General features: G+C 38.1%; 1 protein-coding gene across 1 annotated transcript in view; it reads right to left on the reverse strand.

Moving 5' to 3' along the window:
• LOC145691986 (protein takeout-like) overlaps window positions 1-19,277 on the reverse strand; it is an 89,124-nt gene that overhangs the window by 49,999 nt on the left and 19,848 nt on the right. The window contains exons 2-3 of the mRNA XM_081767282.1: window positions 13,294-13,389; window positions 387-537 (exon numbers count right to left, since the gene is read on the reverse strand). Coding sequence (XP_081623408.1) covers window positions 387-537; window positions 13,294-13,389 — 247 coding nt within the window. The remainder of the gene's footprint in view (window positions 1-386; window positions 538-13,293; window positions 13,390-19,277) is intronic.

Genomic DNA, 19,277 nt, shown 5'->3' on the forward strand with positions numbered 1-19,277 from the left:
AATATCATAGAACATTGCATTTTGCAACTTAGTCTGTACAGATCCTGCTCTATATACCCTGCTAATTTCAGCTTCCTATCTAAATTTTTTCTTGGTAAGGCTCAATCTTTATCAGCACTCCCTCGTATAAATGAGTTTCTCTTCTTTTGAAAATTAACAGATTTTACCTGTATTTTTTAAATGTCCTTCTCTGCACAGAAAGTGTTCACACACGGTAGATTAATGCTGAAAGTCTCAAACATGACCCAACACTTTATCTACGTTAAAACTTCAGCTTCAGTTTTTTTTAAATGGAAACATACCACTCCTTAGTAGAAATTTTCAATATATACATCTACGTTATTTGATCATACATACTAATATTTAATAACTGAACAAGTGCTTACTCTGCTGAAGTAAATTTCAAACTAGTGAATCCATAGTGTTTCGTGTTCGTAAAAAGCACACTAACTCCGAGTATTCCAATTCCCTGATCTAAGCTGACTGCAGGTACATAAAGTGGCTCTAATTGAGGAAGACGCAATTGAGGTATCCCTCCTGAAAATGAAAGAAGAAAGAAAACATGATACTTAAAGGTGGATTTAAAACCATAAATAAATCATCTTGCTACACCAATCTCAACAGCAAAGATTACTCTATATTGATACTATAAAACAATATACTATTAAATGGAAGACACATTTGATGAACTACGAAGAAAGTAGGTAACTGAAATTTGTACACTATCAAATGTATTTTCCATTTAATAATATATTGTTTCTATTCTGCATTTTGTATTTCCAAACTGTTTTCGGTAAATGTAGGAAGTCTTATTAACCCTACAATGCACGATCTTTTTTAAATTTTCTGTAAAAAAGACGACCCGCTCGGGAGAGTAACACTCCCGGAAGTACGTTTTTCCGCGCGCTACTCTAGACAGCTGTTTTACGCGCTATTCTAGCCAGTTGTTTTAAGTTGGTCCCAAAATTTATATCATGAAGTACAAGCGGAATAAAACGACCCTATATCATGGAGTACAAGGGCATAAGTACTACAACTACTTATCTGCATAAAAATAAATAAATCATTTTTATAAGTATTATTTTCATATTATTTTAATTTAATAAGTGTTATAAAAATGTAAAAAAAATGTAAAAAAAGCTTTCCTCGGGCGGGGTTTGAATTCGCGCCAAAAGATGATTTTATTACTAGCATGTAGCGCTAGCCCACTCGGCCACTGAGGCCGACAGCAGCAAGTCTTTGTTGTCTGCTATTTGAATGCAACGTGGCAAGAAGTGGATAACGCCAACCAATCAGAAATGTGTTTCTCGTTTCTACTTCCGGGAGCATTACTCTCCCGAGCTAGTCCTTGAAAAAGTAGTTCTGCACATGGAAACAAGAATGAGTAACGGAAGTACCGGTACGCTTAATAGTACCATCTATGTGGAAACTGTGGAAGTACAACTAGCTTCAAATGCTTCCAATCTCGTTCAATATGCATTAGTAACTGCATACCGTTATGTAGGAAAGCACAGTTCATTTACCACTATGACCCATATCTGTCCCATTATGCATTGTAGGATTAAACAGCCATATCCCTCCGTCTTTAGACATGAAAAATGAAATGAAATCTTTGAGTTTTACGTCCCATGGTTATGCCGGTTAGGCTAAAGGAGACGGTGATAATGAGAAATGAATGAAATGGTGGAATGAAGAAAGTGGGAGGAAACGGGAGAACCCCGAGAAAACCCACGCACACGGTGTTTGTCCACCACAAAGTTCACTTGGCGGGGGCTGGGATCGAACCCGGGACCCCAAGCACCAGAGGTGAACGCTCTACCACTGAGCCACCGCGACCCCCCGTCTTTAGACAGATGTCAGGGCAAAAGCAGGGGAAAGAGATAGCAATAAAATTTGCATCTACTCCTTTAAACCGAAAGTAGTGGAAATTTACTATTTGCTGTTTATACGAGGATTTCAAAAGATTAGTACAATTATCTAGAAGGTGACAAACTAAGAACACCGTTGGATATGCATTCTGTAGTTGAGTTTTTGTGAGTTAAGCATGGAAATTCTGGAATCGCTAGAACAACTCTTTCTGTTTATTCTTCCTTTCTTTTTTCGACAACTGAATTACTGAAGGTGCGATGATTGATAAGCTTGAGACACAAAGCGTCATTAAGATTCTCCTTCTTCAGGGGAAATGAGCAAAGCAAATCCACGAAAAGATGAAAGTAGCCTATGAGGATGAAAGCCCATCCTATGAAATGGTATCAAAGTGGAAAAGGCTATTCGAAAGTGGAGACACGCGACCCTCGCGGACGTCTCTAGATCAAGAAGACCATCTTTCACTGATGATATCGCCTTCACGGAGAAAGTTGAGAAAATCATAACGGAAGACAGGAGGATAACCATTGAAAGTGTTACGAGTTATGGGTCAGCCTGGAATATTATTCACAATTAGCTGCATCTTCAGAAAGTGCCAACCCAGTGGATGCCACGACTGCTCAACCTTTTCAGAAAAGAAACCGCTAGGACGCTGCAAGAAAACTATTCCATGTTTGTGAGGTAGATAAAGAGAACTTTCTCCGCAAACTAGGACAACGAATGAAAATGGGTTTATTTTTATGACCCTGAAACAACGAAATGAGGAAACAATTAAACCACCCCTCCTCTCTAACCCTAAACAGGCTCTAGTGTACAAGTTTACCTCCAAGGTGATGGTTTCCGTTTTCTAGGACTCTGAAAGGGTTGCTGTGGCAGATTACCTACCACAGGGACAAACTATTACTAGTACCTATTATTACCATCTCCTGACTAAATTACCAGATGAAGTAAAAACGAAACGTCACGGATTGGGCACAAAAGGAGTGCTGCTGTTGGGAGACAATGCACCAGCTCTTTAAGCCATGCCTTCATGATGATGACAGTGGAATTAGGATATGAAAAATTGTCCCACACCTATACTCACCGGATAAAGCACCAAGTGACTTATTTTTCTTCCCACAAATGAGGACGACATTTTGACAGTAGGGATGACGTCATTTCTGATGTTGAACTGTGGATTCAAAGCCAAACTGCAGATTATTACGTAACGGAAAGTGGAGAACCGCTGACAAAAATGAGTCACTAGGCACGGTGTCTACGTAGAGAAGAGCTCTGTGCAGAATTCTTCAGACTAAATTTCTTCTAAGTAATTGCTGACTTTTCGATACCTCCTCGTACATTGGTTACAATAGAGCAAAACTGGTAACAAAGAGCGAGGACTAGTTTTCAAATATCGATCCATCAATTCAAGAATAGCCATCTATATTCATCCCTATTAAAAACAGGATAAGTAGCAATCTTCTAAAAAAGAATCAGTTCCAATATTGATTTTCTTAAAACAAAAATGCGACAACAAAAATCATTTTTCTGATACAGGTTTAACATGCCAAAAATAAGTTTCATTTTCGTTCTTACCTCATATCTAAAACTGGAAGTATTAGAAACTGATGTACCTGGTTATTTTTGTTCTTGAGGACAAATTAAGTAAATTACAACAAAATAAATTATTGTAAATTATTAATTATCCAAAATTCCACTTGCATGCAAGGGTTTGTTCTAATAGTAGCCTTTATATTCTAAAATAATATTCGTTTGGGGGGGAAGCTCAGCCCCCGCTGTTATTTTATACAGTAGATTATTGGAAGAAACTCTTTACGCAAGTAAGCCTATTATTTTGGTTAGTTAATAGTTTGAAATACTTTACTTTTTCGTAATTCATCTAACTTGGCCTCTGGGCGGTGGACCTGGAGGTGGATCTGTATTCTAGAACCGTACCTGTGACGTTTCTGTTCCGCAACAAAATCTTTCTTTCTGGATGGCTCTTATGCTAGCAGATATAATTGTAGCTATTTAGCTCTTTTACTATAAAGGTAACCGAGAAAGTTCTGCTGTTTTTTTTGTGAAAGTCTGTGTTCAATTGGCCCTCACACACTGAATTGAATGCGAATGGAGATAAGGTGAAGGTCAGTTGTTGGTGTGGGTATATCCAACACATTACCTTGTTGTGGAGCTCATGTGGTTCGGATGTCAGGGTAATCAGTAGGTCTACATTTCATATAGAATCGCTTCTGAAATGGACGTTAAACTGAAATCAAATTCAATCGAATCAAACTGAGGTTAAACGCCGCTGCAGCGGGCCGGAAGATAAATCAGGCCTTTTGTGAGGGTGTCGTGACTATATGGACAGTGCAGAGGTGGTTTAAAAAGTTTAAGAACGGTGACGAAATACTTGAAGATGCACGTGCCGCAAGAGAAACACATGTACAAAATGAAGATCTACAGGCAGCAATTGAGGCGAAGAGTGACCAGACATGTAAGGAATTGGGACTACAATTCAGTATGAGTGAAGAAACCATTCGGCAGTAACTCCATGAACTTGGGAATCATTACAAGTTGGGTCAATGGGTCCACATGATTTATGTCCGGGCCAGAAGGTAACGCAAGTAGACACCTGTGTTTCTTTGCTGTTTCGTCCGAGAAAGGATCCATTTCTGAACAGGGTGTTGACATGTGATGAGAAGTAGGTCCTGTACAAAGCTCCACGGCTCCGTCATCATTGGTTAGCATCCCATGAACAGGTTCAATAAAAGCCAAAACCAGCACTACACCAGAAGAAGGTCCTCTTGTATGTTTGGTGGACTGCTCAATCGGAATCTACTACCAGCTGGTCAGAGCATCAGTGCAACTGGGTAGTGTAGCAGTTGAGCCGTGTTCAACAAAAACTCAAAACTCTGGAATCAGCACTTGTGAATTGCAAAGGGGTCCTCCTGTTAAGAACAACGCTAAGCCCCACGTGACTAGGATGACACTGGACAACATTCTACGCCTTGGATGGGAAACACTATTGCATTAACCATACTTCTTAGACATTGCACCGTCCGATTATCGCCTGTTCCATTCATTGGACAATCACCTTAGAGGACACGAGCTCAAACCCATAGTAGAGGTGTAAAACGCACTTGATATCTTCTTTGCTTCACGGCCCAACAAGTTCTAACGCAATGGAACCCATGGACTTCCAGAACGTTGGTAAAAGGTCGTCGATGCTGATGGGGACTATTTTAGATCTTGCAGCAGCTACGTCTTAGGTGACATATTGATATTCGAAGGTGTTGGGTTAAAAAGCGACAGAACTTTCTTGGTTAAATTTATAGTTAGACATACAGTAGTACAATATCACGAGTCAACTGTACCATTCTGCTTTCTGTATTGAAGCAATATAGGTCTTCTTTCAAAAATAAGAATTAAGTCTTATGTGTTGAACACTGAAACAATCATATCAAATTTCTAATTGTATGGTATTATTAGGGCTGAATAATAATAATAATAATAATAATAATAATAATAATAATAATAATAATAATAATAATAATAATAAAGATTATGCAAAGACGAGAAATATAGCTAGAGCCTTTCTATTTCAACTGTGCAATTGCTGGCGCTGCTGTCGATATGTGATTTCCCGTACCTCCCTCAAAAGAGGAGGGATAAGTTGCTACGGCCGACATCTTTCAATTGTTGGGTGCGGAAGCGTTGCCACAATGAGTTATACCACGGACTTCGCTGTGCTCTGTCTTGTTAGCCATCCTAAGTAGCCTACGGTCTTCATTCGTCAGGACCAAACGATTGAATGACAAATTGGAACACAGCTGTGGTCATTCAGTTCTTCTCCGTAAGCAAAGAGAGGGTTTCATCCGTCAGAGGGCGGCGGGGGTAAGACCGAAGTATAGTTCGCAAATTTTCCGAGGGCAAAGGTGGAAAAGACAAGTACTACCGAGAAACATACCTAATCAAGCTGGACAAAAATGAGATTCATGAGTGTAAATCCTCATGATTAGCTTTTGAGAAAATTGAAAAATACTAGAATTTCTTTAAAACCTTAAAAATACTGATACTCTAATGTAACCTATCGCTACATAATTTCCGATTAAGATGAACCTAATACTGAAATATGGCATTATTAAGTTTTTAAGCATGACTAAGCAAGATGACAGTATACAGTTAAGTGAATTAGATAGACAAATTGCACTTTCTCTCTCTCTCTCTCTCTATATATATATATAGGGGTTGGACAAAAAGTCTAAAACGTTTGCAAAAGTGTGAAAATCATACCTAGTATCTTGTGGGGCCTCCTTTTGCCTTCAAAACAGCTTGGATCCGACGTTGAATGGACGTATATAGCTCCTGAATCGTGGTGTGTGGAATTTTGTACCATTGTTCCTCCAAAACATGCTCCAGTTCCTTAAGGGATCCTGCTGGTGGGTAATGAGACCGAACACGCCTTTCTAACTCAGATCACAATGGCTCAATGATGTTCAGATCTGTTGATTGTGGGACCCAAGGGAGGTGTGATAGCTCCTGTTCATGTTCCTCAAACCATGATTTCACCGTTTTTACAGCGTGGCAGGGTACCAAATCATCTCGGTAGATGCCATCACCATCAGGGAACAATATTTGGGCCATGGGTAGAACCTGGTCCCCCAAAATGGCCTCATACGCCTTAGCATTCATCATTCCATGCAGGGCCGTGATAGGACCAGCAGAAAACCACGATATCACTGCCCTACTGTAACAGAACCACCCCCATGCTTTACAGTTGGGAGCAGACAGTCTGTATCATAGGCCTGCGACGGTGTTCTCCATACATAAACACGACCGGTTCTTGAAAACAAGGTGAAGGTCGATTCGTCGGACCACATTACGTGTTTCCACTGCTCATGAGTCCACGCCTTGCACCACTGGGTATGCCTCTTCACATTTACTGCTGTGACCAGGGGTTTGACGATAGCGGCCCTGCCATGAATTTTCACTTTATGAAGTTCCCGAAGCACTGTTTTCGATGCAACCGGATTCTGTAGGCCGGAATTGAGTTTAGACGTAATTTTCATTGCAGTACTCTTCTTTTTATCTGCTACAATCCGTTTTAATGCCCTTCGGTTCCTATCTGACAGGATTGTCTTTCGACCACTGTTGTGCTTTGCAGACGTCGTTTGCCCAAGAATTGTGTATGCTCTCGTGACATTGGACACAGTGTCTTTCGATACCCACACAATGTTCACCACTGTTGCCACTGAAGCTCCAACCATACGGGCACCAACGATCATGCATCTTTGGAAGTCTGTCAGGTCGTCCATTTTACCGCACGACTTTCACACCACGATACTCACAGGTGAACTGGTTACTGCTGACGGAAGAGGACACGACACATTGAAAACAAAAAACGATCGGCAACCGCAACATATGTTGTGCAGTGGAGGGCCAAACTTATGTGTCCTGTATGAAGTGTTTTTAGATTTTTTATCTACCCCTTGTATATATATATATATATATATATATATATATATATATATATATATATATATATATATATATATATATATATCGTCAACAATTTGAGGAAGAGTCGTATCTCAAACTCTCACTTTTTTTAAACATAAAGAAAGAATAATTACGTGGAAGGAAAGCAGTTGAACGTGTTAAAACTCGTCACCTTATTCCAGACAATAATTATGTGGAATTATTGATCAATTATAGCATATTTAACTTTTTCCTCCTCTGTGGATTTATGCAGGATGGCCCAAAAATACGTGTACATTCCTACACTGATCTGCTCACTGTATTCCATATAATTTTTTATTGTTATCAAACAGATAGACCTAGCTTCTTTATTACTTGTTCTTAATGTCTTTTTACTTACATCTTAAGCCCAGAACAGCCGAAGCAAATAAATCCGTAAGCTAGAATGATCTACTTGATCAATGCACGGGTCTGTATTTCTTTCACAGATCAATGCACGGGTCTACCTTTTGGGGCTGTATTTCTTTCTTTCTTTATGCCGGAAAAAGTAAGATTTTGAGATATGATCCTTCCTCAAATTGTTGATTTTGTTACTCTTAATATCTTGAACCACTCGACCGATTTCGATCAATTTTTGAACATAGATGAAGTTCGGGCCTGCGATGGTTTTCATCATTTCACTTTGACGATATAGGCCAACGTAGGGGAGGGGGATGAGAAGATATTTAAAAATGATCGAAAATGACCGATATTAGTGCCGAATGCATAGTTTTCGGGTCACTGAAATGAACATTAATACGTCCTATGCCGTTTAAATCCAAATTCAGCACCACAACTTAGGGGAGGAGGAGAAGCGGGATATACATGAATCAATGACAAAGACATGTATTTCACGGGTACCAAACATATTTAAAATTTTTATTTTAACCCAGTGAAGTGGGTAATCGATGCTAGTATATATACAGGATGATTCAGGAAGAATGTTACATAATTCCTCTTGAATTACCCTGCGTATAGTTTAATAATTATATTACTCCAAGATAGGACAATATCAATGAATAAATTGTATCAAGCTGAATAAAACGACATGGTTGAGAATAAATTCTCGTCTACACGTCTCGAGAAAAGCGATTTTTTTTATGACGTCAACATTTATGGCCTTGACCGCCAATAATAATAATTATAATTATAATTGGTAGTTTTCTTATTGTACAGGAACTGGATTAGAACATCTGTAAAATATCCTCGTAAGTAGTAGATTTGGTGTATTGATATTAATTTCCTCTTAATGATGATTAATACTCTGTATACTTCTAACAGTGATACACATATTCCTAACAGATTCAAACATACTAATTATGATGTTGTTAATTCAGACATGATATATCTGAACCATTATGCATATATCTGAATCGGAAAGCTACCATTAGGAACATCTACGCACAGATGGGAAGATAATATAAAGATGGATCTCGCAGGAGTAGGAATACGAGGTAGAAACTAGATCCAGTTGGTCAACGACAGAAGTCAATGGAGAGGTTTTGTAAACGCGGTGTTGGACCTCTGGGCCGTAGAATTAGTTATATCTGAACCAACAAAACTCAATTTTATAGATATATAAGAGGATGATTCAAAACTAATGCCTCCAAGCCAATTACTTGGCCAATATTACTGCAAACATTTTGAATTGTTTCTCGTTAATGCACTGATGTTTAAGCTATAGAATGTCACTTGTTTCATCTTTTTATCACTTCTCGTTACAGAGTAATGGAGCAATCTATGGCATCCAGTGTGATGACGTCCGGTTGAAACAGCGGGATGCCATTGGATTTCTGATTGCGGAAGGATTGCTCCCAGGAACATTCATCTCAGGCAACGTGTCGTGGATACACCACTACGAGCCGGTAATGAAGCATCGGTCTATGGAGTACTGCTATACCTCTCCTCCGCCAAAAAGATCAAAGTTGTCTGGATCTACACTCTGCGACTTTAGCTCATAACCAAACTTAAGGGTCTTCACTACAAAGAAATTAAACTACCGCTAATTTTTGAGTTTTTCTGTAATATCTTCATAACAAATAAAAAATATTCGAAAAGCAGAAACGTAGTGAACTAGCCAATACGATTTTGCATATGATACGGTTATCACAACTCATTTATCTGCTTTCGATTTGCAACTGTAGATAGATTTAGGATCTTCTGCGGATTCTGTAAATAGCGGCATACCAAAAGCAGATAGGTGAATTGTGGTAAAGGTATCACATGAAAAATCATATTGTCTAGTTCACTACGTTTTTAGTTTTCGAATATTTTTATTTGTTTTGAAGATATTACAGAAAAACTATAAAATTAGCGGTAGTTTAATTTCGCTGTAGTGAAGACCCTTAAGGGTCACTTTAAGGGCCAAGGCTACATTTGTGGCGCACAGGTGAAAGCAGCAGCTCGGTGGTGGTGTCGCCATCAGTCACCACAATTCTTCGCTGACGGCACGGAAAACCTTGTTTCGCATTGACGCAATAGTGTTGCCCATAATGGGGACTATGTTGAAAACTGATGCCACATTGCTGTAGCTAACATTGCAAGTTTTCCACTGATACCTGTATTGGTGCTATCTCTCAAACACAAATAAAAGATATCACCTTGTAGGCATTACTTTCTGAATCATCCTCGTAGATATATAAATATATAAATAAATAGTTAAAGAAATTCACTTGATACGTAGGTACATAAATAGAATTACGTATAAATAAAATAATATAAACCATATATACTATATAAAGAACAGATGTGTTTCATTGGTGGCTCGTTAAAGGTAAAGTCAAGGCCACTTGAGCTGAAACGACTTTGCCAATAGGAATTGGGTAATAACGTCTGCCAGTCGTTGCGGCTTTTTATGTCGTATAAAACAAGAATTAATAAAAAAAAAGAAAAAGAAAATAATAATAACAGGCACCGTCTTTTGGATAAGTACTCATTATCTCAACATCGATCCAGGATTTTCCTGTTTGTACTCTCGTAAAATACGGCTTCTTCTTTTAATAGAAGGGATCAAAATAATACGTACAAGTGCGCACCACAATAGAATTTCGTAACTTTTTTTTTTTTTTTTTTTTGTAAAAATACAACACAACGTACGTTAAAGGTCAAACCGATTGCCTAATTAAATTTTCGCGTAAATGCTCGCCTCATAGTCTCTTAATTACATTACTAGAAAGTTATTAAGTCGTCACTGAATAGTTAGTTTATTGTCCGGATTCGATTCCCAGTTGTGAGCTCCTCCGTGACTAAGCCGTTACCGTATGCACCTTTGGTGATGGAGACCCGAGTTCGATTCCCGGTGGGAGTTCACGTGGTTTGGATTCCACGTTAATTTCTAGGCCCCTCTCATACACCCTCGCTGCTGAAAGGGAGGCTAAACTCAAAAACCAACTCAAAATCAATCGAGTTCCAGTTGTATCTCATGTGGCATAGGCCTTCTACGCTGTATAGTGCTTAGTGCACGCCTTACGATGGTTTGGATTCCACCTTAAACTTTAAGTCCGCGTGTTATACAGCCTCGGTAGTGTAAAGAAAACTGGATTTAAACTTCTACAAACAAGTAAAACGGGAAAATAAAGAGGTGTTTTCACAAATGTTTGGCTTCTTTCTTTTACTCTTGGCTAGGTCTTGCGTGTTTGTGTGTGTGTGTGTTTATGTCTGGATGTAACAAACGGTTCTGCGAACTCGAAATATTTTAACAACCGGTTCTCGCGAACCGATGCGAACCGGCTGAATAGCACCAATGATGTTACCATGATTCATAGTAATTCATAACAATTTATATATGTATTACTATCAATCATGGTAACACCACTGGTGCTTTTCTGCCGGTATACGCACCGGTTCGCGTGAACCGGTTGTTAAAATATTTCGAGTTCGCAGAATCGTTTGTTATATAACCAATAAATTGATAAAATAATTGTACGAAAAGAATGAAAGGTCTATTCAACAACATTTAGAAAGAAAATAAACTTTAATAATAAATATGATTTAAATGTTGTTGTATTAAACCCTCCTTAAGTTTTCGGGACGCGAAAGGACTCTGATTGCTTCTATATGAAATTAAGAAGAGAATCTTGACATAAATTTTGAGCATAAAATTTTTAAAAAATGAGACGAGAAAATTTTCCGAGAATCAACATGAGACGAGATAGAATTCGAGACACGACGAAAATTTAACCAAAATTTACAAGACGAATAAGCCTTATTTCTCGTCTTGTTAGCAACATTACTCCTACGAGATGGATACCGTAGTATGAGCAAGAAAGTGAATTGTTTTAAAAATTCCATCATTCACAACCACTTTCCATTTATTTCTTGAACATGATAAATAATTCAGGTTCATCTAGTTATTGCTTAAAGCTAATCTTCTACTCAGATCAAGGTCTAAAGCCAGGAGTCACGAGTGCAGATCACGCCCGGGTTACGCTCTCAGCCAATAAGCAATAGCCTTATCTTCTTGTAGTATCAGTAGCGTCGGTACGAGAAAATCCGACTGCGCTGTGGCATCTTATTTTCCGTAAGATCTTCCTTAAATTTTTCTAACCACGATTCGTCACAGGTTATCACTCTCTCTAAGATTTTAGCCTCCTTCATTTTTTTTTTTTTTTTTTTTTTGGTTTGTCGAAAATATTCAAGTTTCCATTCTTCCAATACAGGTACCATGGAACCAATTTTGAACGACTTTTTTCATGTTAAACCTTTCATATAAAATACTCGAACAACGATCGTTTCGAATCACATCGCCACCTTTTTGAATGTATGAATCCATTTTCTACATGTAAATTTGTCCAGGACGCAAATTGTAGCCATTTCTCGTCTACCTTTGAACCTTTTGAAGCACTCAAAAATTTGTATGCATGACACATAGTTATTTCCGAACACTATCTTTGGGACATTTGAAGTTTCTATCCCGGATTTTGCCAGTTTGAAAAGAAACTTCACATTGACTCGCCGTTCCATTTTAACACTATTTTTTTCCCCACGAAGCGCAAACAATAAAACTGTTGTTGGCCGGCGCATATTCTTGTGCGACAGATTTTGGTCAAAAAGAAAGGCCAGTCCTTAGACAGCCCTTATACTTGCCTGATATGGCCCCATCGAACATCATACGCTTCCCTAAACTTAAATCGGACGTCAAGATGGAGCATTTTGACGATTGTTCATCGATTGAAGCGAATGTAACGGCTATGCTGAACAATCTCTGTAATTTACTTGAACTACTTACTACTTAATTTTACTTGCTTTACTCGTTTACTTGACTTTTTCCAATCACCTAGAACGACAGGGACACGAACACAGAAACATCGTGGATAGTTAAAAAATTCACAAAGGCTCTCCCATCGGGAATCGAGCTCGGGACCCCGTACACCAAAGGCGCACGTGCTAACCACCTTTTTCTAAAGTTAACTGACTCACCAAACGTGTCTGAGTAACTTACTTGAACTACTTATTACTTAATGTTACTTGCTTTACCCGTTTACTTGATTTTTTTTCCAATCACCTAGAACGACAGGGACACGGACACAGAAACATCGAGGACAGTTAAAATCACAAAGGCTCTCCCACCGGGAATCGAACCCGGCACCTCGTAACCACTGAGCCACAGCGGCCCTCATTTCCATTTTAGTATATATCATACATTCGCCAATTTGATCCCGTTTGAAAGTTCGTTTTATTCTAAAAAGAATGATGTAATGCTTGGATGAATAGTGCAACAGCAGTACATCCTTAACTGAAAGTCAAGATTTTCCTTTAAAAAAATGTCGAAATGTTAAAGGGTTAAACATTGTATTGCTGTTATCGTTCGTGTATCTATCTTTAAAGGTAGAATCCAGAAGCATTCGTTTTTTAAAAATATTTTTTATGTACATCCAGCTACGGATTTAATAAACATAATAAAAAATAATATTCGTGGCTTATGTTACTTACCGGTCTTTTCCATTTCCTGAAATATGCGAAGTGTATTTAAGCGGGCACATTCGTTTAAGTTTGTCTCATTAGCACTGCAAACAGGAATTACATCAGCTGAAAAACAAAAATAAAGCTACTGAAGGAATCAATTTGAACAACTTATAATATTAAGGGCGTTAAGCTAATAAATTTACCAATAAGCATGGATAAAAGTGTCATACTGGTAGAAGCAAGGTAAGTGACAACTAGATTTGAGCTGTTCTAGAAACGGTTATCAAGTATTATAAAGATCTTGAATCTAATATGTGCAAGAGTTCCCTGTGACTACATGGTTAGTATACTTGCCTTCGGCGCGAAACACCCGGGTTACGTTGCCGATGCAAGCTTATGTAATTCAAATTCCACGCTGAGCTGCAGGTCCATATCTCAAATAGCCTCGCTCGTGAAAATGATACTAAATTCCTATTCAACCAACCAGGCATTTTCATATCATTAACAAACTAAACACATAACCTATATTCAGTTAATACTACGATTCCTGGTAGGGGCACTCGGTCGAAAAAGCGTAAAACGCTTTTTTCAGGCCAGACACCCTGAATGAGGTTTTCCTGGGTTTTTCTCATTCACATCATGCAAATGCGAGATGGTACCTAACTTATAGGTCTCAGGCCGCTTCCTTCCTTCCCTTTCACTGGATTGGGTGTAGCCATGAGCCTTTGCAGTTTTTGCAAGAGTCTTGCATGCAAGACCAAGACCAAGACCAAGACTCTTCCACAAGTACCGGCACTACTTGAATTTTTTGGCTTCAGTAAAAATGCTGCTGGAGTGAATGTGTTCCCAGTACTTTATGCAATCCGTGTGAGTCGATCTTATAACGACACTTATTCGAAATAAAGTTAAGTGATGAACCACCAATATATGTATAGAATGTCGTTACTCAAAGGTCCTCAGTTTTAGTTTCATACAAGCAAGGCTACGAAAACCACTATAAAACATTTTACACATTGCATTTTAAATATTACCTTTTATTATGACACATCACAAATAAAATAACTTCACTCCTTAAGTTGGGCATGTAGTTGACATGAGATGGATCCGGAATTATATGTTATTTATTCTTCGTTGCTAAGACAACGAATCTCTATTATAACAAAACAGCAACGTATATCAACTGCATAGAAATTACATGTACATATCCTTTTTCTCATATACTTCTTCTTCCTTCCTGGAATAATTGTGTATAAGTTAAAAGTATATTCTGCCCACAAATACAAATAAAGGTTAAAATACAAGTATCGTTATAATCTGCCCCTGAAGCATATAGCTACAGTATGTCGTTTTCTGAATTGGTTGTTTGCGTTTTCTGTAGATATTGCTCGTTTTGAAGGTACACAGGTGTCATCTTGCGCCGTGTGAGCTTTTTTGGTTGACAAGCCGTGTGCGTGGATTTTCTCGGCGTTTTACCGTTTCCTTCTATTTTCTTCATTCCCCCATTTCAGTCATTTCTCATAATTACCGTCTCCCTTAGTCTTGGTACATACTCGTGTGACGTTAAACTAGATGCTTCAATTCATTTCAAAGCATATTAGTGGCGTTCTTCTACCAAAACTAAAGAGAAATGTAGTATTGGACATCGGTAATTCCGTACACCATAGGTATCGACTACATGGATATGGCCTTGGCTCCTAGACTCAAGCATCCGTTGGAAATTTTTAATGTGTACTCATAAAATTATCTTCGAAATAACATTTAATGTGTGCTCATAAAACTATCCTCGAAATACCATTTTCAAAAGCTTAGTGCATGTGACCGTAAGTTTGATTTCATGGGCGGCTGCTTATACGTTGAATAATTGTTTATCAATATAACTTTTAGCCTTGTTAGGTATACGGTACATCGAGGATTGAGTGATATAACATTACACTGCAACAATAAATCCATATTATAAAATTGAAAGTGACTATGAAAGTGAAGGAAAGTGACTATGAAAGTGAAAGTGACTATGAAAGTGAAAGTGACTATGAAAGTGAAAGTGACTCCTAATTTCTTGAACCACCCAACTGATTTCGATCAAATTTTTTAACATAGATGAGGTTCAAGCCTGGAATGTTATTTGTCAGTTCACCTTGACGGAGCAACGTAGGGGAGGAGGAGGAGGGAGAGATGTACAAAAATCAATATAAATAAAAATAAAAGTGACTAAGTTTGTGATTTAATAACTCTTAAACCAACCAATCGATCTCAATCAAATTTTTAACATGTATAAGGTTCGAGACTGGAAAGTTTTCGTTATAGTTTCATTTTGATGGTATAATTTACGGGTGGGGGAGGGGAGAGGATATATATAACACTCTTGAAACACCTGACCGATCTCGATCAAATTTTGAAGATTGAGGAAGTTCAGGGTTGGGACGATTTTTATCATTTTACTTTGACTGTGCAAAGTAGGGAAGAGGAAGGAAGGATATATATATATATATATATATATATATATATATATATATATATATATATATATATATATATATATATATATATATATAAAATAAAAATATAAGTGACTCTATTTGTGACTCCATCACTCTTGAACCAGCCGATCGATCTCAATCAAATTTTCAAGGTGGATGAGGTTCGGATTTGGGGTGGTTTTTATCATATAATTTTGACGGTAGAACTTACGAGAGGAGGATGGGATGGACAAATGTACAAAAATAAATAAAATTTAATAACTCTTGAACCACCCGACCGATCTGGATGACATTTTCGACATAGATAAGGTTCAAACCTGAGATGGTTTCTGTCATATCACTGTGACGATGCTGCTTAGGGAAGGGGGAGGGAAGAGATATTTAAAACTGATCGAAAATGATCGATATTAAAGTAGAATCTATAGTTTTGGGGGTCGTTGAGATAAACAGTTACACTTCCAATTATGTTTAAGTCCAAATTCAGTTCCGTAGCTTAGCAGAGGGAAGGGAATATATATAAAAATGATCGAAAATGACGAGTATTAGTGTCGAATGCATAGTTTTCGAGGTTGCTGAGTTGAATACTGACACTTCCGATATCGTTTACTACCAAATTCAGCCCCATAATTTGGGGGAGAGGGAGATATATAATAATCACCAAAAATGACCAAATCTTCATGTCGAATTCATAGTTTTCGGCGTCGTTAAGGTGAACAGTGATACTTCCCATCTCGTTTAAATGCAAATTCAGCACCGCAACTTGGAGGAGGGGGAGTAAGGAGATATATAAAAATTATCAAAAATGACCATTATCAATGTCGAACTCATGGTTTTCGAGGTCATTGAGATGAACAATGACATTTCCGATGCCGTACCTCGCAACGTGGGGGAGGAGGAGATATATAAGTTTATGGAAAATGACCGATATTAGTGCCGAATCCATAGCTTTCGGGGTCTCGGAGACGAGCAGTGACACTTTTGATGCCGTTTAAATCCAAATTCAGCACCGCAACTTAGGGAGAAGGAGGGGAGAAATATATAAAAGTCATCGAAAATGACTGATATCAGTACATAGAGTACATATTGGAATGAGTAAAACAAAATCTCAATATTTAGTTGGAAGTTTATTTAATACAAGAATTAGCTAATCTTGGTTGAAAAGAAAAATCTGACGCCTTTAGAGTGTAAAAATAATTTTGCAATTCATGGTATTTCAATAATCTGTACCATCTTCATTTTCTTTCATGCGTGTCAGGGATAGCCTTCCCAGTTTGGGAACCAGTGCAGTGTAGGTTATGTTAAAAAATATAAACAGATTACAAAACGTTGTGATTTATTTTATAAGTAGTGAAGCATGGGCACATTAAAAAAAAATAAAGGTCATCTCCCATATTGCACACTATCATCATATTTACACGAAGGTAAAACTATATTATATTTAGAGACATACATTGTATTTCGTTACTATTGGCGCATTGTAGAGTTTATTATCCCCTAAATCGAGAGTAAAATTTACCTATGAAAAGCATAAGATTTCTTAAATGCAAGACTTGCAAGACTCTTGCAAGCAAGACCAGAACCAAGACCAAGGGTTCCAGTGCAAGACCAAGACCAAGACCTAGACCTCCCTGGTCTTGGTCTTGGTCTTGCATTTGCTCATCACTAATTGGGTGCTTGCCGAGGGATGTCATCCCTCAGAAACGTGAAGGGCTAAATGGCCTTAGATGCCAAAAGCCCAGAAATCTAAATCCTAAATCCCAAATCAGTTAAAGTCTAGAAAGTATAACGTCGTTGCCTTCCCGCGCTTCGACTTGTTCGTCACTGGGAGTGTGATACGAGGATAGCCAATCACCACCCTCGCGATGAGTAAGTTAGGCAGATCTGAAAGGTTTTGACTGGCTATCCCTTTGCCACACCTCAAGTGACGAGCAGGTCCAAGGGCGGGAAGCCATCGACGTTATACCTTCTGGACTCTAATACTACACTGCGGGACGTTAAAAAGCAATATCAAGACATTTGTAGAGTGTATAGAGTATGTAAGGACTACAAAATGACTAGCATTGCAGCTTCGGAACGTAATGTGTGCTCCGGGCACACCTCCTGGAAACAGCAGATGGGGTAGAAGAGAGACAGAGACTGATAGTCCAAAATTTATCGTCTCGAATATTGGCAGCAATTCCAGCATGAATTGTTGCTTATCGCACTTTAAATTATTATTTCGAGTCATATGTCCCTCTTTTAGACGAAATGCAGTCACAGGGACGCTAATATTGAATCGATTCCCCCAGGAAGGCAATACCTTACTACGCGTAGAACTGAGTTTTACAACGGTCCGAGAGGATAGGCTTCTTTTGAGCGTGGCTATGATGGATCGGATAATCAATTCCGAACACTCACATGAAGTCACAGTTGTTGGGCGGCGAAAGTCCACTGATATAACGGGGTACATTTGTACGCATCGTTTTGCAGTGACTTCATTTGACTGCACAGTAGATTAAGCATCAAAAGCAGAGTTTACCTCAATTTTCATCAAATGAGTACCTACCGAATCCTAGAAAGGAGAGGGGGTAAAGATGGCCGGTGCGTGGTTCTTACCACTTCATCTCGTGTATAACCCGCGATCATAAAAGTGTTAAGCTTTCCTTTAATACTCTTCTTGGACGGAATTGGCCTGTTTCAAATGGAGAATATAGTTACCACTACATTTTCCACAGAAAATATACTCATATAGGACAAAAATGATAATGTTTTGTCTTGAGAGACAGTAGAGTCAAAGGCAGAAGTTTAAAGAAATAACGGTAAGACTAAAAGAGAAATTCAAATCAATATAAATAATTTCGATTCGATTCCGAGGCGAATATTTTCGGGGAATGACGAAAATAACGTTTGAACTTCGCTGTCGCAAAAAGTACGCAGCCGATCTAGCTGAAAGAAACTTAGCACACAAGAAGGATACTAACAAATACCAGGTCTGAAAGGACGCTACTGGAAATAGGTTGAGGAGGTGGCAGTTATATATATATATATATATAGACAATGGGCATTTCAACTGATTTTTTGTTACTTTATAAAATACTTCAGAGACAGCTGATTACGAAAATGTTCCTTTCGTTCAAGAGTTGATTTTAACTAGTTAAAATTTCAGGATTGAATTTCGGTCTGGTACTCGTGTGTTTAAAACAATGACCACAATGACTTTGTATGTCATTTCTCGGCTCAGAGGAAATTGTCTTCACCGCTGAGTAGGGAAACGGCATTGAGAAATGTAGATGCATGTTTCTTTAACTATCTACCTCGTTACTACTAAAACTACTAAGAACAAAATATGTAACAACTTAAGGTTTCTTAGAAAACAAAAATATTTTTGTGTTTGTGGTAAATTATTTGAATATGCTTGGATATCTAAAGATATGGCTATATAGTGTACCAATTTGCTAGATTATACAACAAAGTGTATTGTTGTATATTTGCTGAAACATATATACATATATATGTTGTATATATGCTACATATATGCTGAAAAATTACTCAGTA

This window comes from Thermobia domestica, chromosome 8, assembly GCF_964235325.1.
Source record: "Thermobia domestica chromosome 8, izTheDome1.hap1.1, whole genome shotgun sequence".
NCBI lineage: Eukaryota > Metazoa > Arthropoda > Insecta > Zygentoma > Lepismatidae > Thermobia > Thermobia domestica.